We start from the raw sequence: 15,345 nt of genomic DNA, 5'->3' as shown, positions 1-15,345 counted from the left end.
GCACAGATCCAATTGCCACCGGCAATCGCCTGGCAGACCAAGCAGCCAAAAATACAGCCACCCAAGAACATTCAGAGGACAACACTGCAACCCAATGCCAAATCTTGTTGGTACCCGAGTGGCCTGAAAAACCAAAATATACTCCAGAAGAGAACTAGTGGGTAGAGCAGGAGAAGGCCAAGAAGGAAACAGACGGGTCGTGGCACCTACGAAACTATAACATCTTTATCCCCAGTAAATTAGCATACCCTATTGTCTCCCGACATCACAACCTGACTCACTTGGGGAAAACAGCCCTCACGCAGCTACTCTCCCGGTACTACTACATCGCCAAACTTCCGTCCATTGCAGCAGCAGTCAGCGCCCGCTGCCAGACCTGCGCTAAAAACAATGCAGCAGCCAGGGTGAGACCTGCCCCGGGAATTCAGTACTCTGGAACTTCTCCGTTCGAGGATGTGGAAGTTGATTTCACAGAAGTAAAACCATGTCGGGGCTATAAACACCTGCTGGTAGTGATATGCACCTTCTCAGGCTGGGTTGAGGCAGTCCCTACCTGGACCGAAAAGTCTAGGGAAGCAGCAAAGTTTCTATTGAGAGAAATCATCCCCCGGCATAGTCTACCACTCTCATTTGGCAGTGACAATGGACCAAGCTTCACTGCGGAGGTCATGCAAACCCTCACCAAGGCACTAGGAATCAAATGGAAACTACATGCAGCCTACAGGCCACAGAGCTCAGGGAAAGTAGAGCGCATGAACCGGACCCCCAAGACCACTCAAGCGAAGCTATGTCAGGAAACACAATTACCCTGGGTAGACATGCTAAGCCTAGCCCTGTTCAGAGTCAGGTGCACACTGGGGCCCACAGGATATTCACCCTTTGAAATTCTGTTCGGTAAACCTCCCCCGCTCATCAAGTGATTAAGGGGAGACATCAGACAACTAGGGGAATTAAATATAAACACACACCTCCAAGCCTTAGCCAAAACTATGCGCCATATCCACCACACCATCCTAGAAAAAAACCCCTATCGCCCTGGGTCTCCCTGTCCACCCCCACCAACCTGGGGATCTAGTCTGGGTAAAGGACTGGAAAAGAACACCCCTAGAGCCCACCTGGAAGGGTCCCCATACCGTGATACTAGTTACTCCCACTGCTGTTAAAGTTGCAGGTATCACTCCGTGAATCCACCACTCCCGGGTAAAAAAGGCCAAACCAGACAACGAAACTGATCTCTGGACTACACATCAGGACCAGCAGAACCCGCTGAAGATCCAGCTTACCCGTCTGCCAACGAAGACAGCCACACCCGGGACTGAACAGGAGTAAATGGGACCACTGGCCCTGGCCCTCATTGGGGTTGTAGTGACTTTACTGGGGATTGGACTCTTCTCGGTAGCTCCGGGTGATTAGACTGTACTGCAGAGGGCATCTCTAACTGTGGTATTTTGGCTCACTATAGGATGTCTACTCCTGCCTCAGTCCCCACCCTCCTCCTGGTTGGGGCACTCGTCCTAACGACTATGGCAGAGAAACCCTGCCATGAGGCTTGTTATGCTAGGACTTGGATTCCCTCCACTAACGGGATTACTCAAGGCTTCTGGACCACGGGAGGTTTCACAGTCAGCACCTACATGCCAAAGACATGTTATAATGAGGCTCAGGTGTGCCACAGTGGAGGAAAGAAATACTGAACTGGCACCTGTATAGCCCCAAGGGGCAAACCAGCTTGTTGGACTTAATACACCCACTGGGGAATGTCTGATGAGGGAGGAGTCCAAGAGCAGGCTAGAATCCAACAGGCTGAAGACACAAGGGCTCAGCTAATTAAGATCTGGCCTCAGTAACAGAGCCAACTTATGAGAGGCCAGATCTTACTGGCATACGAAAGATCACTGAACCCCTGGAAACCTCTCCCCTAATAACCCGGTTCCTCAATATGACCCTCCAGGCCCTGCCCAACCATACTTCATGTTGGGTCTGTTTACCCCTCCAGAAACAAGTCTATAGTGGGGGTCCCTGTGCCTCCAGGCTGGAACTCCAGTATCTTGAACCCAGGCCCAAACAAAACATCCCTGGTGGGCCCAGTAGCATGCAGTGTCCGCTTAGCCATAACTTCCCACATACATATCACTTACATTACTAACACGGGAGAGAATGAAATACTGGGATTCATACCGGGTGAACTCTGCACAAATAACCAAACCTTACCCAGCAATGCCACCGCCACCTGCTCCCGGGATGGCATATTCTTTCTTTGTGGAGACATTGCCTACCTCTGCCTCCCAGGAAACTGGACCAGGACCTGCACCCAGGTCTTCCTCACCCCAGATGTTTCTATCTGTGAAACCCAGAAACTGGAAGCTGCACTAAGCCCCCACTCAAACACCTGGAAAAGGCAGGCCTTACTAGCATCGGTCCTCAGAGCCGGAGGAATTGCTGCTGGGATGGGAGCAGGAGCAGGAGGCCTAGGACCATCCCTGAGCATCTACCACAAGTCATCCCAAGGACTAAATGAAGACATGGAACAAGTAGCAGATTCCCTACTGTCCCTCCAGAGTCAACTGAACTCACTAGCAGCAGTGACCTTACAGAACAGACGGGCCTTAGACCTAGCTACTCACTGCTGAAAAGGGGGGGGGGAAACCTGTATATTCCTAGGGGAAAAGTGCTGCTACCATATAAACCAGACAGGAGTAGTAACCACAAAAGTCAGGGAGCTAAGAGAAAGAATCCAGAAAAGAAACAAGGAATTAGAACAAACCTAGGGTTTCGACTTGGGACAATGGACTTCATGGCTACTACCTCTGGCTGGGCCGCTAATAATTATTCTCCTTGTCACTGTAGGCCCCTGCATACTCAGCACGGTTATAAAATTTAGAGAAACAACTTTAACCTGGAGAGCAACAGCTCACATAATGGCCTTACGAAGCTATCACCCACTGGGAAATGATGCCCTATAATAGACATATAAGGGCATCAAAGGGGGGAATGATAAGAAAAAAACCCCATCTATTACTTAGCACAGCAGCCACCTAAGACCCCCCCCCCACCCCTCATGGAAGACCCACATAGGCACATCAGCATAACGCTAAACCTATTACCTGGTGCAGCAACATAATACTAACCTATTATCTGACACATCAACTAACCTATTACCTGGCAGGCATTAGTCACCTGGTAATGAGACACCTGAGACCCCACCCCTTGGATCACCCCAACTTAATAAAAGTGGGAAAAATTAGGTAGACAGGGCTCAGAATTTGGTGGCAAGACCCCTCTGAGCCGGCCAGCAAATAAACCTTGATTCTCCGACTCTCCATGTGCTGCTCGGTTTGTCCTCAGAACCACTCACTGTAACAAAATGTCTGTACAAGTCCTTTGCCCATTTTTTTTTTGTTTTATATTATTTATTTAATTTTTTGAGACAGAGCACACTCTTACTCTCAGGAGTCCAGTTGCAGGATCATAGCACACTGCAGCCTCAAACTCCTGGGCTAAAGTGATCCTCCTGCCTCAGCCTCCCAAATAGCTACAACTACAGGCACATGCCACCACATCCAGCTAATTTTTCTATTTTTTATCAAGATGGGTCTTGCTATGTTGCCCAGGCTAGTCTCAAACACCTAGCCTCAAGCAATCCTCCTACCTTGGTCCCCCAAACTACTGGAATTACAGGTATAAGCCACTGCACCCAGCCTGACCCTTCCCTTCTTAAACACATCCTTCGTCTTTAGTTTGCTTTGCACAGCACCTTTGGAATTCATTTGGTATTATAATAATATGCAGAGCTTGATACAAGAGAGTACTTACCTGTAAGATGGGCGCCGTGCTAGGATCCCGTGGGCTTTCTGTGAGGAGCCTATGCTGTCAGATGAGTCCTGAGACTCCTCACTTTCTGATAAAGACGATACCTAAAAAGCAGAACTGGTTTTAATGTGATGAACAATGTAGGTGGGAAAATTGAGGTTTTATACTTTTAGAAAAAATAATGTCTCCTCCCACTCAATTCAATTGCACATTAAATCTAAGGTCTAAAAGGAAGAACAAAAGGAAAGGGAAAAATGAGAAACTTTATTTCAGGAGTCCAAACCAACTAAAGTCTGTCTACCAAATAAGGCAATACTATTCTATAAGAGTTATAAAGAACAGTCTCTGTTCTCACTCATGCACATTACTTGAGAGTTGTTTTCTGTTGCTGTTTTTAATCACTAATCCTCTCTGATTTGGATTTGAGATATGCTAAGTTGGAAAAGCCTGCTAGATATCCAACTGCTGACACTGAGGAGACTGCTAAATATATAAGCCTGCAGGTCAGGGAAGAGGTCTGAGCTAGATATACAAATTTGGGAGGCATAGCTCTTTAGAGTCCTTAAAGCCATGGGACTGGATGAGCTCACTGTAGAGAAGAGAACCAAGGACTCAACCCAGGAACTAAAACATTGGAAAGGGGAGGAGGAACCAGCAAATGAGACTGAGAAGGAGTTACTAGTGAGGAAGGAAGAGAACCAAATGAGTGAGCTGTCCTTGGAAAACTAGTGAAGACAGTATATGTAAAGAGAAAAGAGTGATAAACCATGTCAAATGCTGCCTACAGGTGAAATAAAACATGGACTGAAAATAGACCATTAGATTTAGCAAGGTGGAGGTCACTAGCAACAGCAGGTATAAATATACATAATTTAAAAATATGTATAATCAGCTTTATCTCATGTCACAATTAATATATGTAAAGCAGTACATAGCACATGGCACACATACAATGAATTTTAACTATTATTAACAATAAATACCTTAGAACTCCATCAACACAATATACAAATTTTAAGCTGTGGCAATGTTTTATAATTGAGAAAATAAATAGTTTTCAATTTTTTTAATCTTTTTTTATTCTTTATTAACCGCTCCCCCTCAATTTTTAAAATGTATAAAATTTCCCAGCGTTTGTTCAAAGCTAGATTGTGATACCTGACTTCCTCTTTATTTTAAAAAATAAAATAACCTAAACAGGCCTATAAAAGGGACATAAGAAAGCAATTCTCTACATTAGTTACTATCTACAGAAAGCCTTCCGCACTAAACACTATTTAGATTTAGACATTAAATTTCCAGAGAAACTTGTTTTGCATTTTGTCATCTCCTTCAAAAATGAGTTCCAGCATACAACTGCTCACTCATATGTTAAATCTATGTCTCATGACAGAAAGAACTGGCCAGAACCAAATAATAAATTTAAAATAACAAAATAATAAGCAAAATCTAAAACAAAAAAAGGAAAAATCTGTTACTTTTATCTTTTCCTCAAGCATCACAGATACTCCATTTCTAATCTAAACCTTTAACTATTTTCACTATCCCTAAATTTACTCCAAAGCCTCCCACTGAACTCAAGTAAGAAAATAATTTGTAAAATTAACGAATTACTTGTAACTAAGATCAAGTATTTTTCTTTAATGACAGTACCAAGAAACAAGAGTAAGTCTTCATATAAAAATTCAAAACTCCATGCAGCCACCTCCTCTCGTACAGGAATACCACATAAAGATGCAGCTCTAGAGCTGACAACACTGCCATGTTCAGGAGGAAAAAATGAGGTATATAGCTTTTCTCCCAGGATAGCTGCTTCTAAAAATGAGAAATAACTGAAGGCATTCTGGGACTCCCAGGAGCTAGAAGATAAAATGGGGAGAAACTAAAAAGAAAAGGAACCCAAGATGGCTCTTTCTTTTCTACTGTTGTCAGGTAGTAATACGAAGGTAGATAAATATGAAAAAAGGACTTTCCTCTACTACAAGCATAAGGTAGGTACTTTATCACCTTGCTAAGACTCTTGCCATCATTACCTTTGCTTCAGAATAGTCCTTTCCACGAAGGATACCAATGGGATAAAGGAGTTCTTTCTCTTTAAAAAAGTCACTCATTTCCTTAAATTATAAAGAAAAATAATTTCCCCCAAAATTATCTTCCATTTTCACTGAATATTTTATACATGAAGCCAGAAATTATAAAATTTTTCTATTTGCCTGCTTTGGTCTGCAGTCTCATTTTTATTTTGCTTAAAAACAATGGTAACTTTTAGGATCTGTAGTCTAATTTCTAAGACAACTTTGTACCTTGGTTTATAAAATATATATCTCTATCTTTATCTATTCATCTATGTATTATTTTAATTGAGACAGAATCTCACTCTGTTGCCTGGGTAGAGTACAGTGGAGTTATCATAGCTCACTGCAACCTCAAACTCCTGGCCTCAAGCAATCCTCTTGCCTCAGCCTCCTGAGTAGCTGGGACCCTAGGTGCATGCCATGACACCTGGCTATTTTTCTATTTTTAGTAGAGATGGGGTCTTGCTCTTGCTCAGGCTGGCCTCGAACTCCTGCGCTCAAGCAATCCTCCCGCCTTGGCCTCCCAGAGAGCTAGGATTACAGGTGTGTGCCACCGCACCCAGCCTACAATATCTTTTTTAAAAAATCTATCCTTTTTTTATTTTTATTTTTTTGTAGAGATGAGGGCTCGCTATGTTGGCCACACTGATCTCAAACTCCTGGCTTCAGGTGATCCTACTGCGTCAGCCTCCCAAAGTGCTGGGATTACAGGTGTGACCAACCGGTAGCCCTATAATATTGTAACTATGGTAAATTCAATGTATCTGAAGACTCAGGTACCACCCTCAGCCACTAAGTCTTTGAATTTCTGTACCGTTTGCACATGTGGTGGGTGAATTACAGAAGACTGAGCTGTCTGGATGACCCCCTGAACCTGTACTTGCTCTCCAGGAAGAGGTACAATTGTCACTGGTGCAGATCCTCTTAATGACATCTAAGAACAAATAAAAATTCAATTAACGAAATACACATTGTACCTGTGCACATAAGATAGCTGAGTTCTTAACACTGGAAAACGCATTTCACAGCTGATTATATTTAATCACATCTATTAACCAAACATTAGGTACCTTCTGTGGACCAGACACTGAACTAGGGATTGAGATAAACTAATTATAACAAACAGAATATGAGCTATAATAGAGGAAAATCAGAAAGTACTGTACCGTAGGAGCAAAGAAAGGGTATTGCTTCAGCTGGGTCTTGAATGATAAACAATTCTCCAAGGGCGGATATGGGGGTAGTGATTAGGGGGACTGGAAGGTATTTCAGGCAGAGGAACTGATTGTGCAAAAACACGGAGGCTCTTTGGAACATGTTATTCTAAAGTGATTTGGTTGAAAAACAACCAAGAAATCAAGAGTCAAAAAGTGAGAGAAATACTATCCTTGGGCAGGTATCTGAAAGAAATACCAAATATTTTCAAGGAAATGATCGAATCATGAAATTATAAATTATTTCCATTGAAATCATGGAAATACCATGATAAAATGCTAAACTAAGAAAAGTCCACCCATCAAGGGTAGAGCACGGGCTCACCTCAAGTTGTACCTTTTCCAAGAAGATTTCGCAAATATTTCCAGTTAACAGAGATCTCACCTTCCTCTGGACTACTCTGGTTCATATCATTCCTCTTGGACTTAAGTCACAAAATAAAATCCCAGGCTACTTCTCAGGCCCCGCCAGTAACCTTCCTGACTGCTCCTCTCTTATTTCTTAGCATTGGGCCCCAGAACACTGCCTTATTCCCTTTCATGGAAGGTTCTTTTCCACTTCCCAAGACTGGATTAAACTCCAGTTTCATGATCCCCCAAAATGCCCACGGTTATGAAATTTTGTATACAAAACTTATCCAGATACTGAGAACTGCAAACTCAGCACAGACAACTCCATCCAACACCCTCCTTCTGAGAGACTTGACCAAATTCTAACCTGGCTTCTATCAGGTCAAGGCTGTGTCCCGTGGATGACCTGCCTGAGATCTGTGAGGTAGTCTGATGCCACTACACTCTAGCTGGGGCACCAGAGCAAGACTCTGCCTCAAAAAAAAAAACCAAAACAAACAAAAAAAAAACAAAAGGCGCCTGCCTAAGAAAGCTTAATGCTGTCAAAAGAATTTACTGTTTACATCCACCAGGTGTCGGGCAGATGGGAGGCGGGAGGAGGGGATGGGAATATATACACCTAATGTGTGCAGTGTGCACCGTATGGGGGGATTGACACGCTTGAAACTGACTCAGGTGGGGCACAGGCAATATACGCAACCTAAACATTTGTACCCCTGTAACATGCTGAAATAATATATATATATATATATATCTCCACACCATCTAAAAAAAAAAAAAGAATTTACTGTTTGTTCCAGTTAAAACTTGACTATAGGCCTCTGTCCTCACTTTTTTCTTACAGCATTTACTTTAAAAAACTTGCAGCTGTAAATCCTTTCTTTGCTCCTTGAGATGTAAATATTCTACAACTCAGAAATGTCTTTCTCAAGGGCCTAGGAGCCATCCCTTTGAAATGTAACCATCAAGAAGGACAGGGTCTCTGTCTCCCAATTTCTGTGGGAGAGTAGGAGCCTACCTTTGATAAGTGCCAATGAGCACACACAGATGGCTAGTGACATACCTTCCCCCCAATGTCTTCAGTACTTTTCCTTTAGCACACCCCTGTGTTTAAAAAGCCCAATATGATTATAATGGAGCTGAAAAATTCCTATTGCCTAGTGACAGACACACAGAAAAGAAGGACACGTGTTAACAGAGGTAGAGAGACTGGAGTGACATAGTTGGAAGCTGTGGAAGTTATCGATAGAACCAATCATGCAAGGTACCATGAGCAAGAAACAAAAACAAAAGACAGCAGAATCAGACCCAAATGATTTTAGATAATGGCATTATCAGATACAGATTATAAAACAATTATTCTTACTATGTTTAAAGAAATATAAAGAGATTATGTTTCAAGACAATCTTGCAAATATCTTTAGGAAAAAGAAAACTGTAGTAGATATGAAAAAGAACCAAACAGATTTTCTAGAAATATATAATACTTGAAATATTAAAAAATCACTATGCAGATATACTAGAAGATTAGACAAAGCTAAAGAGAAAATTAATGAAATGAAAGGCAGGCAATAAGAAATTATTGGAACTGTAGCACACAGAAAGATCAAATAAATGGAAAATATAGGAGAGGTTAAAGGACATGGAGGGTAGACAGAGTCTGTTAAAAAAAAAAATGGATGGTTGCATCTGTACTACATGTACAGACTTTTTCTTGTCATTATTCCCTAAACAATACAGCATAACAACTATTTACATAGTATTTACACTGTATTAAGTATTATAAGCAATGTAGAGACGATTTAAAGTATACTGGAGGATTTAATCAAGATTGGCTGAATTCAGGGATGCAGAACCCCCAACTACAGAGGGCCAATTATACTTAAGATGAAGGAAAAGGGATCTCAAATGGAAACTTAGACATAGAAGAATGAATGGAGAGCAAGGAAAGTGATAACACCTGGAACAAAACAAACATTAATTGAATAAATTTATGTTTTGTGGGATTAAAAGAGAAAAGATAAAGTCCCAATAACAGTAGCAAGTTAGAACTGGGATAAATAGAGATAAATGTTCTATGGTCCCTATATCATCTGGGAGGAGAGTAAAAGTATTGATTAACTTTAGACTTTACTAAGTAGGCATGCTGTAATTAGGATAATTACTTAAAAAGCAGAAATAGAGTTTACATACAGTTTAAACTGCTACAAGTGATGGGAGCATGGAATGAGATGAAATAATCCAAAAGACAAGAAAGATGAGCAAAAGAAACATGGAAGTAGGTCAAAAACACAAATTAAGAATAGGTCTAACCCCATATTTATCAGTAATTATGTTAAATGTACATGGACCAAAAGCTCCTGTTGAAAAACAAAGGAGAGTAGATCTTTTAAAAGATCTAGCTATACATTGTTAACAAGAGACATATCTAAAACATAAGCATATATAAAGTGAAAGTAAAAGCACAGGAAAAAGATATGCCATTGAAATACTAACCAAATTAAGGCCATGTTAGTCAAATTTTAAAAGCAAAAAGCATTTCAAGATATAAATAAAAGGGACAATTCTCCAGGAAAATATAATTTAAAAATCTGGGCCAGGTGTGATGGCTCCTGCCTGTAATCCTAGCACTTTGGGAGGCCAAGGCGGGAGGACTGCTTGAGATCAGGAGTTCAAGACCAGCCTGAGCAAGAAAGAACAAGACCCTGTCTCTACCAAAAAAAAAAAAAGAAAAGAAAAATTAGCCGGGTGTGGTCACACACGCCTGTAGTCCCAGCTACTTGCAAGGCTGATCTAGGAGGATCGCTTAAGCCCAGGAGTTTCAGGTTGCAGTGAGCTATGATGACACCACCCTACTCTAGCCAGGGTGACAAACCAAGCCACTGTCTCAAAACAAGCAAACAAAAAAAAAAAATTGCATTCATTTAATAACATAGACTCATACACTCAATCATAGCATAAGTTGAAGGACCACTACGAGAAATAAACAAGCCCACAATTATAATGGTAGATTAACATATTTCCCTCAGTCATAGAACAAGCAGACAAAAGGTTGATAAGGATACACAAGATTTAAACAACAGAACCAACAAAGTTGATGTAATAAATAAATAGAGCAACTCTGCATCCAACAATGACAGAAAAGAAGAGCTGGGCATGGTGCTTTGTAATCCCAGCCACTCCAGAGGCTGAGCTAGGTGGATTGCTTGAGGCCAGGAGTTGAAGGCCAGCCTGGGCAACAGGGCAAGACCCCCATCTCCGAAAGAAAAGAAGGTAGAATGTAACTTCTTTTCAAGTGCACACTAAACATTTTGAAAAGTTTACTTTAGATTTTATGAGAGTAAAATTTATATTGCAAATTAGTTCCTTATTTATTAATTCTGTGAGCAAAATCATATACTTTCCAATACCTTATAGGAAGAGATACCAAAGAAACACAGAATTGCTTCTCAATGATAATTTGTCAATATTCAATAAAATTTTAAAAATTCCTTCTCAAGTAAAACAAGTATTCAAAATTATATCATTATTTAGAAAAGTGTGCTGAATATGAAAAATTTGAGATACAAACTCAACATTTCTAATGAATTCAACAAAATTGGAGTCTTATCATTAAGGGCAGAAATTTGCTGGTCATGGCTCCTCTGAATAGTGGTATGTTATAGTTTTCTTCTAAGGTACAGCTGTTCTTGGTTAGTCTTATTTCTCCCCCACCCTTTTTTTTTAAGAGATGGGGTCTTGCTAGTTTTCATCTAGGGTGCAGTTGTTCTTTGTTAGTCTTATTCCTCCCCCATCCTTTTTTTTTTTTAAGAGATGGGGTCTTGCTAGTTTTTGTCTAGGGTACAGTTGTTCTTCGTTAGTCTTATTCCTCCCCCATTCTTTTTTTTTTTTTTAAGAGATGGGGCCTTGCTCTGATATCCAGGCTGGAGTACAGTGGCGCAGTGGCACAATCATAGCTCACTGTAACTTCAAATTCCTGGGCTCAAGTGATCCTCTTGCCTCAGCCTCCTGAGTAGCTCGGAATACAGGCATGGACCACCACACTCAGCTAATTCTTTAAAAAATTTTTGTTTCAGCCTCCCAAGTAGCTGAGACTACAGTTCTGTGCCACTACACCCAGCTAATTTTTAAAAAATGTTTGGTAGTGACGGGGGTCTTGCTATGTTGCTCAGCCTTAGTGTTCTCTTTTATCAGTAGAGAATGCCAATGTGTGTACTCATATTTCCTTTGGAAAAACTCACATATTCTCAAGACCTCTTGGGTTTTCCAACATCCAGACATTTTGAATCACTTTGCCAACTCCATCTTAAAAAGACATGACAATATTATTTTTGTTATTACTACACTTCAGCTGTAGATTAGAACATTCACTCTATAATTTGGGGGAAATTCATCACTTATAAGATGAGGCTACTCATGTTAAATTCTTCAATATACATTGGTTAAATATTATGAAGCCTGTGCCAGGTGCAGTGGTGTGCATCTGTAGTCTTAGCTACTTGGGAGGCTAAGGCAGGAGGATCACTTGAGCCCAGAAGTTCAAGGCCAGCCTGAGCAACATAGCAAGACCTTGTCTCTTAAAAAAAAAATTGTATATTAATATACACACACACACATACATATATATAAAATGAACACTTTTGGTCTATTTTGGTCACTTTTGGTCAAAATTCAGTCATATTACTTTGAATAATTTTGAGCTGTACTCTTTAACAGTTTTACGGGCCACATCCAGAGTATTATAATGTAATAGAGTTATTACAGTAAGATGATTATCCTAAAATGTCCACTGCAAGCCAGGTACGGTGGCTCATGCCTGTAATCCTGGCACTCTGGGAGGCCAAGGCAGGTGGATCACCTGAACCCAGTATTTCGAGATCAGCCTGAGCAAAACTGAGACCCTTTCTCCACTAAAAATAGAAAAATTAGCCAGGTACAATGGCCTGCACCTATAGTCTCAGCTACTCGGGAGGCTGAGGCAGGAAGATCGCTTGAGCCCAGGAGTTTGAAGTTGCAGTGAGCTATGATCACACTATTGCACTCTAGCCCAGGCGACAGATCAAGACTCTGTCTTTTATATTTATTTATGTATATAAACTATCTTATATACTTTGTATAATTTATATAAAATATAAAATACCTACAAGTGAAATTTTATTATAGTGTGATATTGGAAAATTATATCTACTTTGACATCCTATTGAAGAAATTATAAATATTCCTTATAAATATTTTTCCTAGCTACGAGCCATTCAACAAAATATCTCATTTCACACTGTGTGAAAAATAAATGAATAAATAAATGAAGAGAAGATGAGAAAATCTGAGCAGTTTATAACTCTTAATCTGCTTTCAAAAGGAAAAATGATCTCTTCAAGCATGCATGGAGCATTCACAAAAATACCATATCCTGGATAATAAAACAAACCTTAATAAATGTCAAAGAAGTATAATTATACAGAGTGTTTTTGGACTATAATGGAATCAAACTAGAAATCAATAAATAGAAAGACCACAGAAACATCTTCAAACACATGGAAACTAACACACTCCTAATTAACCCATTGGTCAAAGAGAAAGTGTCAATAGAAATTTAGAATATACATAGTACTGAATTAAAATGAAAATACAACATATCAAAATTTGTGGCAAGCATCTAAAACAGAGCTGAGAGGGAAATTTATAGCACTAAGTATTTTTATTAACAAAGAAAAAAATCTCAAATCAATATTCCATCTTCCTACCTCAAGAAACTAAAAAAAGAACAAAAGAAATTCAAAACAAGCAGAAAGAAGGGAATATTAAAGAGCAGAAATTAATACACTGAAAACAAGAAAACAATGAAACAAAAAGCTGGTTCTTTGGGGGAAAAATCTATAAACCTCTGGCAAGACTGACAAAGATAAAAAAAGAGATAAGACACAAATCACTAACATCAGTAAAGAAATAGGAGACAGTCATTATAGACCCTGCAGCCACTAAACGGATGTGAAGGAATACCACTGTACGCTTATAAATTTGACAATTTAGAAGAAATGCACCAATTTCTCAAAAACCACAACAACCAAAATTCAGCCAAGATGAAACAGCCTGAACAGTCCCTCCAAAAAAAGAAATTTCCAAGTCCAGAAGATTTCACTGAAGAGTTTTACCAAGCATTTAAAAGAGAATATCAATTTCATACAATCTCTTCCATAAAAGAGAAAAGAAAGGAATACTTTACAACTCATTTTATGATGCCAAAGACATTACAAAAAAAGAAAGGAAAACCACAAACCAATAGCTCTCATGAATTTACTTCTCATAAAAATCCTCAACAAAGATTAGCAAATCTGAGCTGGGTGCATGGCTCATGCCCGTAAGTCCCGTCTACTCAGGAGCTGAGGCAGGAGGAGGATCACTTGAGACCAGGAGTTTGAGACCAGCCTGGCAGATATAGTAAGACCCTGTCTCTAAAAAAAAAAAAAAAAACCCACAATGCACAATGATCAAGTGCAATTTATTCTAGGGATGCAAGGCTGGTTCAACATTTACAAATCAATGTAATCCACGACATCAACAGGCCAAAGAAGAAAAAAGTCATATGATCATACTAATTGATGCAGAAAAAGCATTTGACAAATCTGACAATATTTCATGAAAAAAACTCTCAGAAACCTAGTAAGAGATGGAAACATCTATAAAAGAACATCTATAAAAAACCTACAGCTAACATCAGACTCAATAGTAAAGGAATGAGTGCTTTCCCTCTAAGATTGGGAACAAAGCAAGGATATCCATTCTCACCCCTCTCCACAATATAGTTCTAGCCAGTACAACTAAGGCAAGAAAAAGGAATAAAAGGCATACAAAAGAGAAGAAACAAAACCATCTCTATTTGCAGATGACATGGTTGTCCACACAGAAAATCCCAAGGAATATTTTAAAACACACACAACCCACCTCTTCTAGAACTAATAAGTGAGTTCAGCAATGTTACAAGGTTTAAGATCAAGATCAATACACAAAAATCAACTGCATTTCTAACACAGTATCATTTACAATTGCTCCACAGAAAATGAAATACTTAGGTAAAAATCTAACAAAACATGTATTGGATGTGTATGTTGAAAGCAACAAAATCCTGTGGAAAGAAAGATCTAAATAATTGGAGAGACTTATTGCATTCAAGGATTGGAATAGTCAACATAGTAAAGATGTCAATTCTCCCCAAATTTATCTACAGGTTTGTAGACACAGATAAGCTTATTCTAAAATTTATATGGAAAGGGAAAGGCAAAACAGCCAAAATAGCCAAAAATTTCCAAAATTTTGAAAAATATTAATAAAATGGAAGGAGTTACTTTTCTCAATGTTAAGTTTTATCATATATAGCTACAGTAATGAGAGAGTGTGGTACTGACAGAGGAACAGACATAAAGCTCAATGCAATACAATAGAGAACTCGAACAAATATGTCCAAATGATTTTTGACAAAGGTGCAAAAGCAATTTCAATGTTGCTGTAGCAATTGTAACAAAAAATAACAAAAACCGTACAAATCTATACAAAAATTAACTCAAAAGGATCACAGACCTAAATGTAAAACATACAGCTTCCAGAAAAAAATATTTTTAAAAATCTTTGAGAAATCTAGTATTAGGCAAGGTATTTGTTCGACACTAAAAGCACAGTCTATAAAAGGAAAAATTGATAAAATATACCTCATCAAAATTAACACTTAACAAGGGAAAGGCCCTGTTAAATGAACGAAAAAGAAAAATACTCTAACTCCTCTATACCATTTATGCTGGAAACATCCAAATAAATCTCTACTGATTTCTAACTCTATAGGATAATCTTCCTTTACCAAAAAGCAAAACCCAGACAACCAAGAATGTCCAATACATTAGATG

The 15,345-nt window shown here is 39.4% G+C and overlaps 1 protein-coding gene across 12 annotated transcripts in view; it reads right to left on the bottom strand.

Annotated features, from left to right (window-relative positions):
* ATF1 (activating transcription factor 1) overlaps positions 1–15,345 on the bottom strand; it is a 58,189-nt gene that overhangs the window by 26,272 nt on the left and 16,572 nt on the right. For 8 of the 12 annotated variants that reach the window (XM_069490984.1, XM_069490979.1, XM_069490981.1 and 5 more), the window contains one exon: positions 3,814–3,914. The exons of 1 other annotated variant lie outside the window; for it this stretch is intronic. Coding sequence is in view for 6 of the 11 variants with exons in the window: in XM_069490979.1 (XP_069347080.1) it covers positions 3,814–3,914 (101 nt within the window). In the remaining 5 variants the exon portion in view is untranslated. Of the gene's footprint in view, positions 1–3,813; positions 3,928–6,699; positions 6,820–11,691; positions 11,719–15,345 lie in introns of those variants that run through there. 3 more of the 12 variants (XM_069490982.1, XM_069490986.1, XM_069490978.1) reach the window with 2 other exon arrangements.

This window comes from Eulemur rufifrons, chromosome 16 (genome assembly GCF_041146395.1).
Source record: "Eulemur rufifrons isolate Redbay chromosome 16, OSU_ERuf_1, whole genome shotgun sequence".
Taxonomy (NCBI): Eukaryota; Metazoa; Chordata; class Mammalia; order Primates; family Lemuridae; genus Eulemur; species Eulemur rufifrons.
Note: the sequence above shows the minus strand (reverse complement) of the source record. Positions and strands in the feature narration are given on the sequence as shown.